Raw genomic sequence first — 22,114 nt, 5'->3', positions numbered from 1 at the left:
GCACAAGCCTTTAAATGGAGTTCCTGATTGCCCAGCTCTTCTTGAGAAAATCAATTAAAAAATTCCTTCCGGCACAGGATCAAGGACTCTCTATCCACTTCCTACACAACCAACAGTCCAATGATACGGCTTCAGAGACAAGATTACACATAGTTGTTGATGTTGATATTTATTTATTTTAGTCTTGTTTCTATTATTTGTCACTTATTTCTTTACTAATTTGCTGTAATGGTTTTGATCCGTTGGAAATAAATGAAAATGAACCTAGCCACTTGCATCTACAGAAAAATCCAATAGTGGATTAAGAACTGGTTTTAGTGACATATCTTTTCCTTCTTAATTCGTCATCCTCAGGTCTGCAGCTGCTGTTTGATGATTTTAATTCTTTGACTACACCATTTCTTCTCCACAGCACTGCTAGTGTTTGGCTGAAGAAATTAAAAGGAAAGCCTACAATATTAAGATCTTTATTGCACAAATGTTTGACAGATAAACAAATAATCCAAAACAGCCTATGTATTGTCAAAATGTAAAATGAAATATATTACCACAACTAGAACAGAACACATAATCAAATTATTCGACAGTCATATATCTAATCTGTCCACAAACACTTATTTCACACTCCAAAAGGTAGGGTTACAATTACTAAATGTGAAACAAATGTTGTTGCACACTGGTATTATAAGTAATAATAAATAAATCCATAGACTGATTAATTTATAAACTGTTTTTTATTACCACTGTTTCGTTAAGTGAATTTTTTCAGTGAGAAGTTCTTTAATTTTATCATCTCACTTTTTCTGAAAGGTTTTTAATGTTGCTAGAACACATTTCTAAAGCTTTTAATGAACTCAGAATATTTTTTGAACATAATTAAACATATTTACAAAAGGAATTTGTTAAACTAACATCTTTTGTGTTAGTTTTTGAGCTTATTAAAGAAATTAAAATAAAACAGTAAAAATATACTATTTAATAAAAAATTATTCAAGCCAAAAGATCATTTCTTACATCAATCAATTCAATGTTTAGCTCCTGCAAAACTTTGCTATCCTGAGAGAACAGTTTCCTGCGGGAAGACCTGCTGTTCCCACAGCTATTTTGATTCTGTTGTTGGGGGAAACATCCCACACAAGTGCCCATTTCGGATGCAGACTTTTTCATACTTTGGCCAAGCCTGGAACGTCAAAGACATTAGATACAAAAAACAACATTTCTAGATTTAAAATAGTCTTTCATTGTGTTTAATTGGATTTAATCTGTTACTATCAATATTATCATTACATTCTTCATGCAAATATGTATATGTAACTTCAAGGCTTATAAGTAACTTCTTCAAGGTATATGTAACTGAAACAATTATTACCAACTTGGAAAAATGTGTATTTTTTATAATTTATTTAATTATTAAACAAACGCAACCCACACACTTCTTCCATTAGTGTGATTTATCTACTAAGGATATATTTTTTTTTCTGTGGTAACAACTCAATTATCATTTAGCTAAGCAATAGAGTGACAATCATTAAAACAAATTATAACCAATCAGCTGATATTGAGTTAGTGGACTGCTAATGTGTGAACTCCATGAGCAGCACATTTGATTTAGTAATCACCTGCTCTAAACTAAAGAAAAATACTCTAAGATTAAAATTGGACCTTTGGAAGTCCATGGGGCAAAGCTCTATATTTGGATGTACTTCATTTCTACAAAAGGCATTTCTAGAACTAAAGAGTTTTCAATTCATACCAAATAACTGTATGCTTTGGATACCTAATATCATTGTAGAAAAATAAAGAAATTTATTAAATAATATAGATAAATATTATTATTTATTATTATTATTATTATATATATATATATATTATATATATATTATATATATATATATATATATATATATATATATATATAATATATTATAATATAATATTATAATATATTATATATTATTCTAGGTTCTAGAAACAAATATCAATTTACAATAATTCTGTCATACTTTGATCGAAATTTAGAACTTATCTTCTACTTTCCCTATCTGTATATGCTTGATTATAAGTAATAAAATAAGGGAATTGAGCATAAAGGAAAAATATTCTTTCGCTTATGCAAACTAATTGTTTAATTACAAAAAAATAACAAATATTGGTCTTATTCAGTAATATGTTTTGGGAAAGATACAAAATTTCTTAAAAATATAGATCAGTAGCCATTGCAGTGGCTAGAAAACAGGAAAATTTTCTTTAGGATATGGTAAACCAGACACAGAGTTGGGGACACAAAATAGACAAACTTTTTTAACCATCCCTATTTTTTAGCCAGCTCCACTTTTCTTCTTGGACTTCTTCTTTTTCTTGCTTGTTGGGACTGGTTGCTGATTTGTCGGCTCATATTTCCCTCTGCTGCTCCTCCCACGCTTAGAATTGATTACTTACGAAATAATAATAGTTAATAATAGATAAATAATGCTGATGCAATGTTAATAAATCACAAGTGTGTTAATTTGTTTAGCATTAGGTAGTTTGACAATATAATCTATAGGGTCTAGGAAATATATTTTATCAGCTGAATAGAATTCCTGCAGACAATTCACAATACCACATTATATGTAATTGGATATTTTAAAACAATTTGAAATGACCAACAATACTTGAACTTTTCTGTACGCCTAATATAAAACCAATGTGTCCACACTAAATGCGAGGTAGTGTGATTTTAATTTTATAAAAGGGATTTCTGAACTAAAAATGATCATTTAGCATAGTATGTTAGAAACATGCCTTATAGATTAATTTAACACAATGCATTTAAGTGTTTGTTTTAGGCATTAAGATGATTTGAACTCACCATGTTTACAATAACACTAACATATAATAACAACAACCATGTCCAGAAAGGAAAATAAATGGAAGAAAATGTAAACTAGACAGGTCAATATATTTTTCTTCCAACAAGATGAAGTAGATCCAAGTAAAGCACAAATAGAACAGCATTTGTCAAAAAAGTTTGTGCTGCATAGTTACTCATGATGGCCCTCTTCAAGAGGTGGAATGTAGTGTCTATCTATTTATATGGAAGGGTTACAGTGTAACACATTCAGTAAGGCCGACCACAAAGGGAGTCACCTTGCCGCTCCACTAACAATGCCTCAGTGTAGTTCTTGGCGCTCCACTAACAAAGCCTCAGTCTAGTTCTTGCTGCTCCACTAACAAAGCCTCAGTCTAGTTCTTGTCGCTCCACTAACAATGCCTCAGTGTGGTTCTTGCCGCTCCACTAACAATGCCTCAGTGTAGTTCTTGCCGCTCCACTAACAAAGCCTCAGTCTAGTTCTTGCTGCTCCACTAACAAAGCCTCAGTCTAGTTCTTGCCGCTTCACTAACAATGCCTCAGTGTGGTTCTTGCCGCTCCACTAACAATGCCTCAGTGTAGTTCTTGCCGCTCCACTAACAAAGCCTCAGTCTAGTTCTTGCTGCTCCACTAACAAAGCCTCAGTCTAGTTCTTGCCGCTTCACTAACAATGCCTCAGTGTGGTTCTTGCCGCTCCACTAACAATGCCTCAGTGTAGTTCTTGCCGCTCCACTAACAAAGCCTCAGTCTAGTTCTTGCTGCTCCACTAACAAAGCCTCAGTCTAGTTCTTGCCGCTTCACTAACAATACCTCAGTCTAGTTCTTGCCACTCCACTAACAATGCCTCAGTCTAGTTCTTGCCACTCCACTAATAAAGCCTTAGTGTAGTTTAGCCACTGGTTGTAGAAGGATGATCCTCTGCAGCACTTATGGTTGTGACTAACGCTTTATTGTGATTGGTTTTGTTCATAAATGCGCAAACGCGGTACAGTTCTCAATATGCTTCAATAGGAGACTAGTGTAATCTTTTGTTTTGTGTTTAGTGTATTGTTTTTACACAGTTAAATGACATTGATGGTTCTGTGGACCTCATGCAAAGATTTGTTTATTGTTCCTCAGATTCTTAATCTGGTCATTCTGAAAGTGATGACGAGTCTACTGTTATCGAGATTCAAACTTGGAGTATTACAACAGGTATGCGCCTATTGAATTCGTCAGAACCGAATCTTTGTTAGTGCCAATCCCTAGAGTTGGTTCTCCAATAGATTTTTTAACACTCCTACTTTACAATATTTTCCTAGAAAGTATTTGCAAATCTACAAATGCTTATGCATTCAATGATGTTTAAAGTAAACCAACCTTAACACCGAAATAAAAAATCAATATGTGGAAAGACATCACTGTACTTGAGCTGAAGATATTTTTAGGCATTTTATTGCATACAGACAAAATAAAAATGAAAGAAATCCGAGATTATTGGAAAACATATTTGTTCAATTTCAAAGTGCTTTAGCAATTTTATGTTCAGGAACAGGTTCTTGTCCATTACACGTTGCTTGGATTTTTGCAAATCAAACGAAAATGCTCTTAACCCTGGTACTGCAAACGCCATGGATAAGATTCAGTTTGATGTAGGTTACATCAATGACAAAATGGAAAGTGTTTACTACCCTCAAAAAGAGTTATCTCTTGATGAGGCTATGGTACTATGGAGAGGAAGTTAGCACTTCAGTCAATACATAAAGGGTAAAAGGCACAAGTGTGATATCAAATTATACACCTTGGGATACATCAGGGATTTATTCTACGATTCCTCATGTAAACAGGCAAGTCAGATACTACTATAGGCGGTGCAGGCATACAAAGAAGGTAGTCCTACACCTTTTGAATGATTATTTTGGGCAAGGCCATTTAGTGTATTAGGACAATTATTATAACAGCTACGCTCTTGCTTTTAAATTATTAGCCGAGAAACATATTGCACAGGGACATTAAGTATTGGTCAAAAGTTTACACCTCAAGAGAATGAATTTAATCATCCCTGAAGACAATCACAGGCTATGCAAATAGTGTGATGATTGGAAAATGGAAAGACAAGAGGACTGTCTGTCATACATCTCGACTCAACACAAAAATAACATGGTGGATTTTGAGGACAAAAAAGGTCGTACTAAGCCTAAACCTCTCCTGATAGTGAAATATAATGCTCATATGAGTGGTGTTGATCGTACTGATCAGATGATGACATACCACCCATTTGAAAGAAAAACTCTCTGGTGGTACAAAAAAATCTTAGGCCACATAATACAAATGATTTTGATGAATGCACGCTAACATGTACAATAAAAAAATGTTGGTGCTTTGAAGCTTATCATGTCTCTCTACAATAAAAGACTGGATAAGTGGTTGTAGTGTTTGTAATATGTATTAAAAATAGTTACAATGCTATGATATACGGTTGGAACTTGTCATAGAATGTCAATAGTCATAGAGACAAAAATGAGAACATCACTTAGCCAATCATCCTATACTTTCTACAGTAAGGGCCCAGTTCAATTTGCGGCTGGCCCAAATAGGGGGCGGAACTTGTGACTTCACTGACCAGGAAATTCGGCTGGAAACACCATTTAGACCTTCAATCCTGCCTTTCCACCATACAAGGAAAGTTTTTACTACACAACAAATTTTTAGCATCTGGTAACCTTAATTATGCGTTTTGCCCCAGTGAAGTTTTAACCTCAACAGTCTAAAATTGTGTATTTGTAAAGTATTATGGAAATAAAGTAAGGAAGAGGCATGAAGAAAACGTCTTGGTATACAAAATGAATAAACAAAAGTTTATTTGAACCATTACTGTTGGTTTTAGCCTAGAGTATCACAGTTTGATATTACTGGTTACTTTGTACAATAAGTATCCTTGATTACATAAAAATAATTTAAGGTTTAGAGCATGAGATAATATAGGAAGTTTACTTCTTTACCTAAATAACAATTTCATTTAATTTAAAATTGTAAGTGATTTGCTAAGAAGTTTTATAAATTTATCACTGGTGTGGCTTAGTAGTAATAAAATAAAAGAAATCCTATCTAATTATAACTTTCAAAGAACAAATTTAAAATAATGATTAAGATTGCTTTAAGCAATACTGATTATAAGGTATCCAACATTTAAATAAAATATGTGCTGTTTAACTATATGGTCTTATTATTATATAAAAAGAATAAAGGAATGAGACCTACATGCAATTTGTACTATATAAACACACAACTTACATGAAATTGGTAAATTGAAGTTTTCAAAATTCACTGATACAAAAAGAAATATAAATATTTTTACAGAATACCTTAAAACAATTAACAACTATACAAGATTAAAAATTATGTACTACCAACAAAACGAAATTACTTCTGACTCTACTATAATAATGTTTGTCGCTAATACATTTAATAACTGAACAAATATACGTAAAAGGTAGTGACAAGAATTTTAAAAATGTTTCTAAAGAAATAGAAGTACTAGTTTTCAAAACTAATAAAACACTACTAAAGTACATATTCTAGAAGATTATATTTACAATTACAGTAACAAAAAATACAATTAAACACTTTTTATGATAAGCTAAAGTAAGAAAAAACATATAAAAATTTGTACAGACACTAAGAATATTAACTATGGAAATATACAATACTAAAAATGTGTTTTCTCAACTGTGAATAGGCAAAACTATATGTACATGTTTAGAATAAAAATAACTATATGTACATATATGAGTGTCAATGAAATTAAATTAAATTACAGGACTAAATTTAAAACTACTTGTTTCGTTTTCGAAGGCATCTTTTGACAACAGTTCCAGGTGAATCATGAGGCACAGACATGTCGATCTGGAAAAAATTAAATTTATTAAAATATAATGCTTCCATTTGTATCACTTCATTTAATTATCCTGCACAGTAATATTATTGCTAACTTTAATTAGTTTTAATCATATCAAATATTAGAGGAAACGATAGGCTAATATGGAAAAGGCAGATACAGTCCACATGTTTAAATAAATAAGAGAGGTGGTATCTGAAACAATATTAATTTATGACAAACCTTAATGACAGAAGAAAAACATATTTACTTAGACACTAGTTGGATATTAAAGTTGTGATAATGTATAGACTTTCCTCTCAACTTAATATAATAACTGACAATTTATTTACATTGTACTATGATAAAACAACTAGAACATTAAAGATCTAGAACGTTTTTCAGAAGGGCTACAGTTCCCTTTTTCGGTTCAACAAGATTTTATGCTTACTCTGAAATGGAATCCTAAAGATGGAGGGGAATTAAAAATCCATGAAAAATGTGCACTAATAATAAAATACTCTTAATACAAATTTATGTTCTAATAATCCAAATATAATAATGTTTTGCCTGTTTTGATATATTATAAAATATACAGTTAATACCAACTTAACTGGAACAAACTTTCTCACATCCTTTAAGCATTATTATTAACAAACATTCCTATAAGGTTTTAGGCCATTTCTAAACACACACTAATCAACCAATGTCGTTTCACATCCACTTTCCCCTCTCAATTTTTGCTAACCTTGATGCATAACCCTCAATGAGTTATTAAGGACACAACACGACATTAACTATTTATTGCTCTATGTAGGATTAAGAATATACTGGATTTTCCAATAACCCACTCTAACTTGTATGAGAGGCTGGTATTTAAAGTATATGCTGTAGAAAGTTTGTTTTAATATAAGATTTAGTGAGGCTACATCTAGTTTGTTTTAATCTTTCAACAATTTAATGTCCTAATTCTTCTTACATGTATTATGGAAAATCCCAAAATAGTCAAACTGTTAACATTTACTACAATTATATCATTCACTCAGAAGCCTACTAACCTTAACATCTTCAAACTCCAAGGTAGTATCTTGTGTATTAGTATCCCAGAGCTGCTTGCGTGTTTGTTTCTGGGGGATTTCACTCAACTTGGCTTCTGTTAACAGAAAAAAATCACTGTATATTTACAGGACATCATAAAATGGCTAAATACAAAATTAAGATTTGTTTAAAAAGTTAACAGCATTTATTAAGGATGAACTCGATAGTTTCTTAAAATGATAAAAGTAATTTTCTGATGCCAGTAGAAATAATAGAAAGAACAAACTATTCAATTTACTTCTAAAATTAGAAATAAATTGGAAGAGTTTATGTCGACATGCCCAAATTACCGCTTCTCTGTATCCTCCACAAACTACCACCTCTAGTAATCGATGATGATTGTGAATTTTAAATAACAAAGTATATTGAGAATGGTTAACATTTAAGCTGACAATAAATTGAAGAAAGAACAGTGTTTTCTTCGAATTCGACTTATCATTCTTAATTGTAAATTTTATAATACAAACTAATTTAAAAACAATAAAATCATATATGAGGCAATATGAGGCATATCCAGAAAATAAGTGTACTGAGACTGTCCCCAGAGATATTTTTTTGACATGTTGGCTACACTGCAGTGTAGCTGGATTCCTCCCCTTCACAAAGAGGCTGGTTCGAGGTCTGTACATTGAGAACTGTCGATGCGACAATATGTTTTGTGAAAAAACGTCAAGCCAAACTCCTGTGAAGTGCGAAATATGCAGCGTCATCGGTTATCTCATTTGGAAGATAGAACTTCGGTGGAGGTAAAAACTGCATATGGCGATAAAGGTATGAATGGTACGAGTGTGTTCAAGTGGCATCACGAGTTTTAAAACGGTCATATGTGTCTGTGTATGATGATCAGAGGAGCAGAAAACCTTCAATTGTAACTGACAAAATTCTAGAAAAAATTGTAAATATGCTCCATAACAATCGCAGATCGACTGCAGATGATCTTCTGTGATATTTCCACAGATCTCTAAGAGATCATAAAAATCCTCAGATATTGAAAACTGTTTGCGAGGTGGGTCGAAAAACAGTTGACAGATGAATCCAAGTTGAATTAAGTGAAGGTGGGGAATAGTTTCTGAGACACTACGAACTCCATAGAGATAATTTCTCTGCTCCATCATTTGGAATTTCCCCCCTCCAAAATGAGATAACGGACACTGCGTATTTCAAACTTGACGGGAGATTGGATCGACAAAAGTCCATCCGGCTTCGAGAGCCTCAGTATACTTACTTTCTGGATATGCCTCATAGAACCCTTAATAAAAATGTTATAGAACAGTTGATTTACTAACCTTGATCAAAATCTGAAACTTGAATAACAGGTGCTGCTGTAGCTCTCGTTCTACGAGGTCTAATCCTAAAAGTTAAAAACTTCTGTTAATTTGGCGTGTAACAGAAAGAGGATGAGCTCTATCAAAAGCACAATGTCAGGGTGAGAGAGTTCTATGAATATCTTACACGTTAGTGGAGAGGCACAGTATTATACACCAATCAGCCAATTTTGAGGCATCAACTAAGTCTATGAGCAGAGCTATAATAGTAATTAAAATAAACTTGTTGGTTCTCCTCTATTACACTTATTCAACAAAGTTTAATTTTAATACAGAATCCCTCTCATCTAGCCAGCTTGGAACAATGCAACCAACTGAAGGCTACACTATGGCATCTACAGTGGCACTAACACTCAGGTAAAAAAAGACAACTCTGAACTGGTTTACTATGGCATGTGCTGCAAATAGTGAAATATTAATTTAGTTCCTTATTTAGTAGAGAGAGTGCAACACTTTCCAGCCACACCTAAACAGGATTGAATTTTACAACTGAACAATACAGTGGCCACACATATTGGTCTGACGAATTAAACAGGAAAATAGCGATGGCCATTAACCCTTTTTGGAGAGGACACGGTCACTGCCTGTTCTGCTGTAGTTCCACCAGTGGACGGATACTGGCGTACTACATCATATTTCGCTGATATATGAGATTAGTTCAGTGGGTTCTACTGACTGTATTGTGCTGCTACCTACCAGGAATACTTTGTACTATATGAAACAATATTGTAGTTGTTTTTTTGAAGTATATTTACTGGGTTGTTGATGAGCAACAAAAGTTCCAGCTGAGTGAAGTGCCTACTAAACAAATTAGTCGAACCACTGTGAATCGGGTTCTTTGTACTTTCATTGTTGTCTCCATTGTAATACAAGTTTGTTTCAGTTTTTAGTCTACTGCGGTAAAGTGCAATTAAATAATATAATCAGTTTAACCCTTTTAACCCGTACCATACGGACGTCGTAAAAATGGCGTCAACTCCCGACGTCCGTATAGTGCGGACGTGCACTTTTTATTACTTTACTGGCCACCTATTTCACCAAATGCTTTGAAATTTCACAGACTTATGCACAAAGATATTTTGCATCGAAATATATTAGTTTGTAATGGTTTGACTTCGTATTTTGTCAGTCTGTGACTGAGCAATTGCAGCTCGTCTCGACTGACTGCTCACGCTTGTTGCCGACAGCTGCATATCACGTGGTTGTGAATATTCTGTTTTCTTCACAGTTTTAGGTTAAAGCAGTGTAAAGTACGGCAGTTAAAGTTTAGTTTATTATTTATTTGATTTCAAAATGCGTAAAAGACATAGTTCAAAGTCTCCCGTAAGTGAAAATACACTAATTAGTAACCTAGTTGCAAATGGTGTGGATGTGATTAGTGACCCCAATTGTTTTGGTGACCACAAGTGCTAAAACATTTTGTAGTGATGTAAATATTGTTTTAAAACTTTTTTTAAATTTAGATTATGAACGGTTTTAGTTATTTTGTCAGAAATAACTTTGGTTTTATGTTTATTTTAAGTACTGTGAATTTCAAAGGTCTTGTTACATTGCCTTGCCCAGAAATGGCAAAAAGAAAAATTTACACGGCTTTACAAAAATTGATGTTACTCCACTTGTAAATAAGGTATGCCTATAATTATTGTTTCCTTTTATTAAGGATTAAATATATCATAAAGTAAATGGGTATTTTTGTGTCAAATATTTTTTTATCTAAATGGTTTCCATGATCAAACTTGAAATGTTTTCATTTTATTTATTTTTTATATATGTATATGTATGTAAAAAAATTTACTTTCAAAATAATAATTTCATTTGTATATTTATGTAAGCTACATGTATAAAGAAGTAAAACAAAAAAAGAATTACCTAAATATCTTAATAAATAACTGAGTTATGAATTTTTACAAAACCCTTACATTTTGTCTGAAAATGGCTTGGGATTTCTGGCACATCACTTGATTTAATGGCCGGGGTTAAAAGGGTTAATGTCTCATTTTCTCGTGTCTTTTATTGCTTTGGATTGTGTTACTAAGTTATAGTGTTGAAACAATGTGTGAATTATTCATTAAGTACAATTTATTTTTCTGATGGCTGCACGTACAAGTTGATTACAAATTAATGACATTAGTGAAACAGACTTACTAGACGACGATTTAAAATCCAGTGATGAAGAGACTGATTTGTCACATCCACCCGATCTAGGCCTAGATATCCGTAACAACAGCGATTTGTATGATTTTTTATTTTTTACAGTTCATTGGAGTAGAAATAATATTACAAAACAAAAGAAATAAGTTAATATACACATATTCAATAAAAAAGATATGATATGATGCACCAACAGCTTTAAAATATGCATTAAACTTGGGATTTTGATTTAAAAACAACAGCAGAATATTTTTTTTTAAGCATTAATAAAGTATAGCGTAAAAATAAAATGGTGTAACAAAAGCCGTTGTTTTATACTTTTTTACTCCACTTTGAAAGCTTAAATATGCATTAAAATACCTTATTTGTCGTAATAAAAAGTAGTAGATTAAAAAATAGATACACTGTACTTTAACTGAACATTTAAATACAACCAGATAGAAAAAATTACCACTTTTTAATTAGTCCTGAAAGGGTTAAGAGTGGTCTGGCAAGCTGAGGGGCATAAATCTTTGATTGACCTGACTTAGAAAACAACCATGGCTACACAAAATGGCTTTGTGAGCTGAGGGACAATCACATAAATTGAAAAACAAGCGCAAGGGGTTAAGCAAACTAAGACACAACTGTGAATTAATGAAATCAGTAGTACAAAGAAAATAGGATAACATACTTGGAGGTGCTCATGACTTTGATGTCAGGGGGCTCAGAACAGGTGCTCTCAGCCTGGGACGAAAACCTGGTAACATCCTCGTTGGGCAGAAGCAACTTGACTGTCGTGGGCCGTCCTTTTGTGTGTTCCACCACCTACACAAGGATTCATCTCAAATGAAGTGCGTATACTTATTACATTTAATAATGGCTTTGTTGTTAGGAAGGAATCAAAATCAAAGAGGAGGACCCCTACAAATTGATGGGCATGTTTTCGAACAAGTGGAGAACTTTAAGTACCTTGGGGTCACAATATCAAATAAAAACACAGATGAACCAGAGATACAAAATAGGATCAACTCAGCAAATAAATGTGTATATGCATGCAATAGGATACTTTCAACCAAATCTCTCTCACAAAACTAAAACTAGAATATACAAAACAATTATATGTCCAGTGCTTTTGTACGGATCCGAAACGTGGAGGCTAAATAAGAAGGATGAGAAAAAGCTTCTAGTTTTCGAGAATAGAATTCTATGTAAAATTTATGGGCCATCATATGAACAAGGGGTATGGAGAAGAAAACATAATAGAGAAATCAGGGAGCTCTACAATAGTACGGATGTAATAGGAGAAATAAAGTGCAGAAGACTCCGTTGGGCAGGCCATGTTTTGAGAAGAGAAGAGGAATGCAAACTGAAGAGGGTAATGTACGGTAACCCAGAAGGAAGACGGCCCCGGGGGAGACCAAAAGTGAGATGGTGGAACCAGGTGAAGGCTGATATGGAGAAGATGAGCGCTTCAGAGGAAGATGCAGAGGACCGTTCAAGATGGAGGAGCTTTGTTGGTGCAGCTAAATATCACCTCCGATATAAATGGCCCTGGGAGTAAGTAAGAGTAAGTAAGTTTGTTGTTAGGGGGCTCAGAACAACATGTGCTCTCAGCCTGGGACGAAAACCTGGTAACATCCTCGTGGGGCGGAAGCAAAATGACTGTTGTGGGCCATCCTTTTGTGTGTTCCACCACCTACACAAGGATTCATCTCAAATGAAGTGCGTATACTTATTGCATTTAATAATGGCTTTGATGTCAGGGGGCTTAGAACAGATGCTCTCAGCCTGGGACGAAAATCTGGCAACATCCTCGTGAGGTAGGAGCAACATATCAATCGTTGGTTGTCCTATTGTGTGATCCACCACCTACACAAGGATTCATCTCAAATGAAGTGCGTATACTTATTGCATTTAATAATGGCTTTGATGTCAGGGGGCTTAGAACAGATGCTCTCAGCCTGGGACGAAAATCTGGCAACATCCTCGTGAGGTAGGAGCAACATATCAATCGTTGGTTGTCCTATTGTGTGATCCACCACCTACACTTACAATTGGGTTATTCTAAGGAATGGATTGGAGGTTTCATATTTTATTATTATTCATGCATTCATTCATTACTCAAACATCAGAGCATAATAAGTGTGATTGTCTGCAATGAAATAAATGTTTTTATCACTTTCAATAATAGTTGAGCTGAGCTTTAGAAAAAGTCTATTTATCATTGAGGAGCTTGAAAAATTAATTTCTGTCTGTATGTCCATACAATATCTTGACAATTAACTGACCTCAAGACTTGAAATTTTGCATGAAGCTTCATTTCCATATGGGCCACGTCAAGTTGGATAATGGTGTGTGTCTCTCCATGGATTTGGTGACGTGTTAGAGCACTTTTATATTGGTCTTATGGGTATGAAATAGAATAAATTTGTAAAAAACTCAATATAATCATATGGTATTTTAACATATTATGACATAGTTACACATGTAGCCATCTGCAAGATATCTTGAGAAAGATTTCATATGCAGATTTTAAATGTTGCATTAAACATGATTTCTACATAAAAATTAATTATGTGGTGGTATCCATCTATCCATACATTTGACTGAGGGTTATTGACACCTATCCTTTAATATGCTGGCAAAATTTCTCTTTTATCTATCAAAGGGATGTAAAAATGTGTTTTCTGTATGATTGTCTACCTGTCTGTTTGCAGGAAATCTCAAAAATGAAATGAGCTGGAAACTTGAACTTTTGCATGCAACTTCAGGGAAGTCTTACGTGAGATGTGTTCTGGCATACTCCTACCTTGTTAATTAAAGCAATCATTTAACTGAGTGTTATTCATGGGTTGTTAAAACCCTTCAGCATAGTTAACAAATTGATTCAAAGCATTTCTAGTGAATTGCTCAATCCTAAATATGGAAATAATAGAATGAAAACCAATTTCTGAGGTCTCACTCTAGTTCGAGTGTTATATTCCACGATTAGCATGTGAAGCATGCATATTTATTATCCAGCCAAATATATTTTACAGTTTAATAAAATACTGCTTGTGTTATTAAAGATTTAATTAGAAGTAGTATAATTCAATATCACAAAATGTGTTCGTTTGAAATTTGTTGATGCACAGAGAAATTGTGAAACATTGCAATTATCCAATCAAATATTATACAACCCAAAATTTTTTTATTTTATTTAACCCTACAAGTGTCAGTGGAATATCTCTGGGTGGCAGGCTGATTTTTGCCTTTGGGCAGAGGTTCATTAAATTGTCTATATGCTAAAACCTTACAGTTTTAGATATTTTTTAAATTTAAATATTCCATAGATTAAGAATTTGGTACAAATATAACTTTTAGAATACATTTGTTTAATAGTTACTGTTTAAACCAAAGAACCATAAAAATAGTAAGACATGTTTCTACTTAATTCCAAGATATAAATAAGTTTTGAAATCCATTTCTCTCTATAGAAACAATTTTTTAAATGCTCATTTTACTTTTTTTACTGTTGGGTGAGGTTCCATGAAACACTTAGCCAAAAACACATCAAGTATCATGAGAGATTACTAGACCAGAATTATACTAAGGTGGCTAGCCAGTTAATTTATTAATTATGTCTCACTGTAAATTTAAATGTTGTTTACTTAAAACAGAGGATTGTGAGGAAAAAACAAATAATTGTTTAAAGTGACATTTACCTCTTGAAGTTTTTGGCAAGTGGCTTTTGACTCATCCAATTGTCTGCTCAAATCTTCAATTTCTCTTCTTAGCCTCTCATTTTGTTTCTGAAAGAACATCTTGAAAAATTACAATCAGAACATACAACAATCAAATCAGAATGTCTAAGTTCTTACCTTAATAATACACTCAAAATCATTCTAAAAATTATAGAATTAAAAAATATACTTGTTTATAATTTATATTGAGTACAACATTTTCTTAAGAAACTATATTGAACATAAATTATTAACCCACTGAGGAAAACACATATGCTGTTTACGTAGTATATGTTAAACCACTCTTTATTGTTATAGGCCCTTCTAGTTCTGAAAATATCCAACAGATATCGTTGCCATGATCTTTTTACTGGTTCATTTATTAAGAGAAAATTGTATTTCATTTCTTTAATTTACTTGCAGCACTAAATTGACCATACGTTTGTTGGAATGTATTTTGACGTTGTTTTCATAGTTGCTACATCAGAGATTAGGTATATTGCTTCTTTTTGTTTAGTTATTAGATTGATAATAATATAGCATCAAAAATTGTGCTTCTGATGTTCCTATGTAATTAGACACTGGAAGTGTGAAGACATAAATTTATTTTCCCTGTTCAAAAACTGTCTCCCATTTCATGAGCATTTCACACAACAGTAGACTAGTTAAAACAAATAAAGTGTAAATATTGGGCTTTTTGTTGTTATTTTGAATACAATTATGTACAGTAAATAATAAAAAAAAATATAAAAGAGTAGAATTTCCTAGTACACAAGAAGTTTGAGTATATATCTAGCCAAATCATAAAGAGCATTACTTAATATTTTCCATTATTTTGTTTTCGAGCTTATTATTTGAGATGTATGCATGAAAAAATGTACATTTCTGAAACAAACATTGTTATAGTTTAGATGCAGTCAGGAGCGGCGTTAGAATAGGACGAAAAGGGGTGCCGGTAGCCTTTTTTCGTATGTAATTGAATTGCAGTTAGGGGACGCCAAAGAAATCTCGCCCATGGCGCTAGTAGTGCTAAAACCAGCACTGGGTGCAGTATGTTAACCGTTAGTGCTCATAGGGCAGAGCTGGCTCTACTGTCTAGCTGCCGCTTTTAATGTCATAGACCCGAACATTTAACTGAAAACCGAATAGAAATTGATATTAACACATACTTTGATACACCGTACAATTGAAATAATCAACTTCGAGACAACTAATTGCTTTCAAACACTTTGAAAAACATAATTTCCAGATCAGTTGTTTTGGTTTATTGCCGTGATTGTCATGTGGATTGTAGTCTGGTACGGGCCAGTTGTGTGTGTTTACGTCGTTCAATACTTCTGCAACTGTAATGTATTTTCTTTATTTCTCTGCAAAAAGGGATTCCTTTGTTTCATTTAAATGACATACTATTGTTTAAATGATTGTTTTTACCATGCAACAGGATTATTTGGATTGGCACGAAATAGATGAATATTCAGATGACAATGTAAATTAGTTTTAGTGATTTTGATGGTGTTGAAGATGATTTTTTATTTGATGATGGAAGTGATACTACTGATCCTCCGAACACTAACCTAGATGGTCACTTGTTATCAACTAGTTCTAATAGGCCTGGTAACTGTAAGAGTTGCAGTTGTTTGTAAACTTTGTACATTTATTTAAAATTTTTTATTGTACTAGTTTTTTTTGCCATACAGGAATTCAAATGATATTTATATATCAGTATATGTACCACACAATCGATATATGTGGTATCCTGACAGAAACATAAAAAAACACAAATTTTTGGTACTTTCTAAAATTTTTTAAAATAAAAAACTAAAATGTGTTTTAAACTTTACATTTATTGTTTATTTTTGGTTCTAAAACAATTGTATGAATGCATTTAAATTACCCAGATCAAGGTTTTATATAAGTTACTAAATAAATCTTAAAAATTAATTAGACTAGTTACTTTACTAGACTATTATCAATTAATAAGGTGTATTTTTCATTACAATATTTTGTGTATTACTTAACTTTTCAAGTTTATTTGAAATTCCTGCTTAAGTAAAAAAGTATGAATCAATATAACAATGTTATAAGTACGTTAATTTGCAGGAAACTTTTATGTATACAGAGTATAACAAAACCACACAAACTTTAGGATATTGTCCATAAACCAAAAGGAGCTACAAAATAAACACAACCAATGGTCTATTTCTTTATGTCTGCCATCTGTCTGTCTGTATGTGTTTTAGTTTCCATTTCACAAACTAGTAAAGATAAACAAATTAACAATATGGTAGAATTATTTTATAACTCTTTTGATACAAAAATTAATTTGTTTAGGAATAATTACCTCTAAATCTTTTTTCGGTGTTGGAGTAGATTTATAGAATGTGTTGGCTAGCCTGGCCACTTCCTTCTTCAGTGTCTCATTTTCATCTTTAGTTTTTTTAAGTTGATCTTCATACTTTCCAATAATTTCCTTCTGATTGGCATGGAAAGAGTTGGTTTCTTGTTCCTAAGTCAATACACTTGCTAAATATTAAGTAAATAAAGAAATATATCATATTGTCAAGTATGTTATAACAGATTCTTACAGAATTACAAATGAACATCAAACTTTGCAGCGTTATATATGGTAGTCCGAAATGTCATCCACATCCCATCCACTTGTACTTATTAAGTATCAATGCAGCATATTATTTTTACAAATTTTAGCAATATAAACGAACAGTAATAATCAATAATCAAACTGAGTCTGCCATGGTGTCTAATACACAGAGAAACACAAGGCATTGAAATAGTACCCAAAAAACAAGACAAGTTATAAGATAAGTTTCCATTCCTAACAAACTACATATTCACAGTGCTACAAAAGAAAAACATAATAAAATACACAACACGAATAAACTGTATTTCATACTGTCAATACTTAAATAGATACGGCATCAATTAGTATTTAAATTATTGAATACTAACAATCACGGCTCAAACAAAGTTGCAAAAGATCAGTTAACAGATAATGAATTACTTTTAGTAATTGATTTGGGTTTTTTTAAATATTATATTTACATGCAAAATGAAAGGACTCTGTAAAAGTTTTGGTCCAAATAGCTACAGACAATAATTAGTCGGTACCAAGGATACAAAACTTCCATCAGTTCTAGGTGAAAAAAAAAATAATTAAAGAACGAAAAATTAATCGATATAATCTAACTATGATTTAATTTGAAGCTGTACATAAATTGGGACATGGTATGATTATCAAATCAAATCAAAAAGTCTTTATTTAGTATGTATAAATATACAATAAATAGTGTCAAGTACATTATAACTACTATTAACAATGTTTCTTCATACTTTAAAACCTCATATGATAAAATACATAATTGTAAAAAACCTTTTAACCCTATTATATGTTTATGAGTTATATTGACTGTCCTAATGACTATAATTCATCTAGTGAATAAAAAGCATGCTGCAAAAGAAAGTCTTTTAGTAATAGTTTGAATTTTTTATTAATCATTTATTTCCTTTATTGCTTTGGGAATATAGTTTAAACATTTTATTCCAGCATAGGTGGTGCCTTTCTTAAATTTTTCTAGGTTATGATGAGGTAATATAAAGGTGTTTTTGTTTCTGGTATTGTAAAAGTGTACCTCTTTAAAAGTTTTAAAATTGAGTTTGTGATTTTTTACATAAATGATTGTGTTAAAAATATACCGGCTATACACTGTCAATATTCTTAAGCTGGTAAAATGTTCCTGACTGAATCATCATTTCTTAATCGCAAGATGGTTCTCAGACCTTTTTTTTTGATGACTGAGAATTTTATTTAGATTTTGATTTGAGGTCCCGCCATAGACACATATTCCATAGGATACATGCGACTGAATATGAGCATGAAATAAAGTTTCAAGCACTGATAAATTACAAAGAAATGATAATCAGTTTAGAGCATAAATACCTGAGTTAATTTTTAAAATTAAATAATCAATATGTGAATCCCATGTAAGATGTTTATCCAAATGTCAACCTAAAAATTTGATTTTATCTGTTTCATTTTCCAAATTAAGAAGTTTCATTTGTATACAAAATGTGTTTAATTAAAACAAATCTGGCTCTGAAAGCCAGGGGTTGTTACTAGTTCATAGGAAAATCAGTTGGCCTGCCTTGATAACTATCTTCTAGGAGTCTGATTGAAAGAACACATAAAAGTACATGTTTTTTCATGTAATTAGAAATTTTTGATTGCACTCCAATCGTTCTCAATCAGTATAGAACATTCTAGTTGTCTATTCACTTTTGGGTGGCAGTCACTGTGGGAAGCAGGGATGCCTATTCACTTTTTTCTAGACTGTGAAATTGTAGAAAATGTATGAGTTTTATATTATGGCTAAAAATTTCCTTATAATATACATAATATAGTGAGTATGTTGGGATCAGGAATTTTATTATCGACATGTACATTTTTCAGTTCAGGAGGTTGCTTAAAAGTGGCAGAGGGAGTGGACATTAGCAAATCATTTGTGTGAGAAGAGGCTTGTACAATTTTGAAGACATCATTTAAAATGGATTCCAGTTGTTGTGGATCTCGGCTACATGTTTGTGTTAAAATATCCATAGTTAGTTACTCATAAAAAAAGTCGGGATCACATTAACAAATGTTACAAACAGTTTTGAATATTCCCTTTTCTATAACTGACCCATTTCTACTCACAACAGCCAATTTAATAAAGTATATTTTGTATCCTAAATATAATTTTAAAATAATTTGATGTAAGTTTACATTAGAAAAACTAATTGCCATCACCATTAGTGGAATAATACGAGATCATTTAGTCACTGCGATCGATACCACTCATGCCTTTATTGTAGTGGACAACCATGCTAGGCTTCATTGTTTGTTCCCCTCTTTTTTTGTTACAACTCCATCTCAGGGCCATTCGATGTTGAAATGGTCAACACATTTCTTTTGTCATGCACTTCATAACTGTAACATCTCCTTTTGGCGACTGATAGGCTCCCCTTTTTTCAACTTTGTTTGAACCACAACCTCCGGATTACCAGCTCTAGTTGACCTCAAAGTACCACTCATGTTGGTCTTGTTGTTCATGAGATACTCCGCTAACTCAATGCTATTATAAAAGTTGTCAAGAAAAAGTGTGTGGCCTTTGCCAATGTGGTCCTTCATTAACTTTTTGACCACTTCAAAGGAGTGGCCTTTATCTGTGTCCATCAGAGTCCCCTTTCCTTGATAAATTATAATATTTATAATGTATCCTTCTGATGTAGTCCGTTCGTAAAGTTTTATCCCATATTTTATGGCTTTATTTTTTATATATTGCCAAAATGAGTCTTTCTCTAAAGAGGACCACAGCTTCATCCAATGAAAGCGACTTACCAGGGCTGTAAACTCTAGTACAGTTTGCTAAGATATGGTTTACTAAGTTTTCAATTATATGCATTCTGTTGTCTGGATCATAAAACCGTAAGCATCTTAAAATGGACTCAAAATGGTTACGGGACATTGTCAAAAGTAGGATGTTCGTATAGGCTATCTTTGGATCAATAGTGCTTTATTGACAGTAAGTTTACATTACCCATCAACATGCACAAACCCAAAAACTTTTTAAGTTATTCGATATTGACATCCTCCCAAACGTTTAATGATACATGTTTAGGAAGAGGATTTCTTCGAATGATTGATGCTCTCTTATTTGTCCAACTGACTATTTTTTCTAGGACAACGTTGTCAAAAATAGCACCAAAAACTTCAACAGGATCTGTTGTTTGTAAGTGTATTTGTTCTTCACCTATAAACTCGTGGAACATTGTTTGTGTTGGTCCAACAACCAACTGAACTAACGTAGGCATTGTGCACTTCATTTGTTACGATCTGCACGTTAGAATCATCTGCCAAACTATTTTGAGACTGTTCAATTTCATCAGTGAAAATGTTGGAGTTATTTACAATTTCATTAGCCTCAATGTAAAATAATTCATTTTGACCTACTACACTATTATCATCACTACTATTAGAGCTCGGAACGTACTCACTCTGTCCATCCGATGAAAACAAAGAACTTGAGTCAGATTCACAGTCACTATTACTCAGCTCACGATCAATTTCACTGTCAGTACACACAAGCTTACGTTTCTTATTTCGTTCCATTTTGTTCGACAATAGTTTCTAAACACTATCAAAACTTAACCTCAACCCTAGTTCAGAAGAAAGAAGCCCGTGGTGTGAGATTTACAACAAGAAGAGAGTAGGCTACAATGAAAAAGATATTTTTAAGATATCCAGAGACCAAGCGTCCCACACGTGAGCCATACATCCTCATAGACCAATACAAAAGTATCAAGCCTCTAAAATAGACCAGTGATTTTTCAAGGCAATAATAGTGGCATGCAAACAGCGGCGCAAATATGGGATGTCACTCTATTTGAGGTGCCCCGAGCGGCGCATATTTGGGACGCCGGTGCACGGGTAGAAACTCATATTTGAGCCGGCTGGTCTATGGATATACGACTTTTCTTAACACGGAGGAAGCGAACGTGTTAAAGCAGATACACAAGAACTAAGCAAACACTACTTACACAGTACTCACTTGCACAAAATGTTACTTACATGTAACAAAAAAATACATACCATATTGAAAATGGCCGCCACTTGGTCCTCACAGCGTCGTTTGTACTCCCCTTTCTCCTTCCTCAGCTGCTGCAGTTCCGCTTGTAGAGTTGGTACCAAGTTGTCATAAGCTGCCATTTTACTCTGGCTACACTCCAAGTCATGTTCTTTGTTTCTTAGAGCTCTACACAAATAACAATGTAATATATCAATACATAAACAGAGTACATTGCTACGTGAAATTCTGTACCATACTGAACCAATTATGTATTTTCTGTATTAGTTGATTCAAATATTCCAAAATCTGCATAGCACAGACAAGCTCTCTTTAGTATTAAATTAGCTTCTAAACAAGACACTACAGTTAAATAAGTTCAGTTATTTGTTACATTTCTGCTGCCATTTAATTTTAAGAAGAATGAATGAATAACGTTTATTCCAGCAGTATATATAAATATATATATATATATATAAACACACACAATCTTTTCTTAGGTGAAATAACTA

The 22,114-nt window shown here is 32.8% G+C and overlaps 1 protein-coding gene across 2 annotated transcripts in view; it reads right to left on the bottom strand.

Moving 5' to 3' along the window:
- Positions 1-22,114, bottom strand: part of LOC124354239 (kinesin-like protein KIF20B) — a 77,090-nt gene that overhangs the window by 1,955 nt on the left and 53,021 nt on the right. Inside the window, exons 21-28 of one of the 2 annotated variants that reach the window (XM_046804547.1) lie at positions 21,629-21,791; positions 17,327-17,491; positions 14,968-15,054; positions 11,955-12,088; positions 9,092-9,156; positions 7,766-7,860; positions 6,669-6,736; positions 1,015-1,180 (exon numbers count right to left, since the gene is read on the bottom strand). In XM_046804547.1, coding sequence (XP_046660503.1) covers positions 1,015-1,180; positions 6,669-6,736; positions 7,766-7,860; positions 9,092-9,156; positions 11,955-12,088; positions 14,968-15,054; positions 17,327-17,491; positions 21,629-21,791 — 943 coding nt within the window. Of the gene's footprint in view, positions 1-960; positions 1,181-6,668; positions 6,737-7,765; positions 7,861-9,091; positions 9,157-11,954; positions 12,089-14,967; positions 15,055-17,326; positions 17,492-21,628; positions 21,792-22,114 lie in introns of those variants that run through there. The other variant, XM_046804549.1, reaches the window with a different exon arrangement.

Source organism: Homalodisca vitripennis, chromosome 2 (genome assembly GCF_021130785.1).
Source record: "Homalodisca vitripennis isolate AUS2020 chromosome 2, UT_GWSS_2.1, whole genome shotgun sequence".
Taxonomy (NCBI): Eukaryota; Metazoa; Arthropoda; class Insecta; order Hemiptera; family Cicadellidae; genus Homalodisca; species Homalodisca vitripennis.
This window is presented reverse-complemented; position numbering and strand designations above follow the sequence as displayed.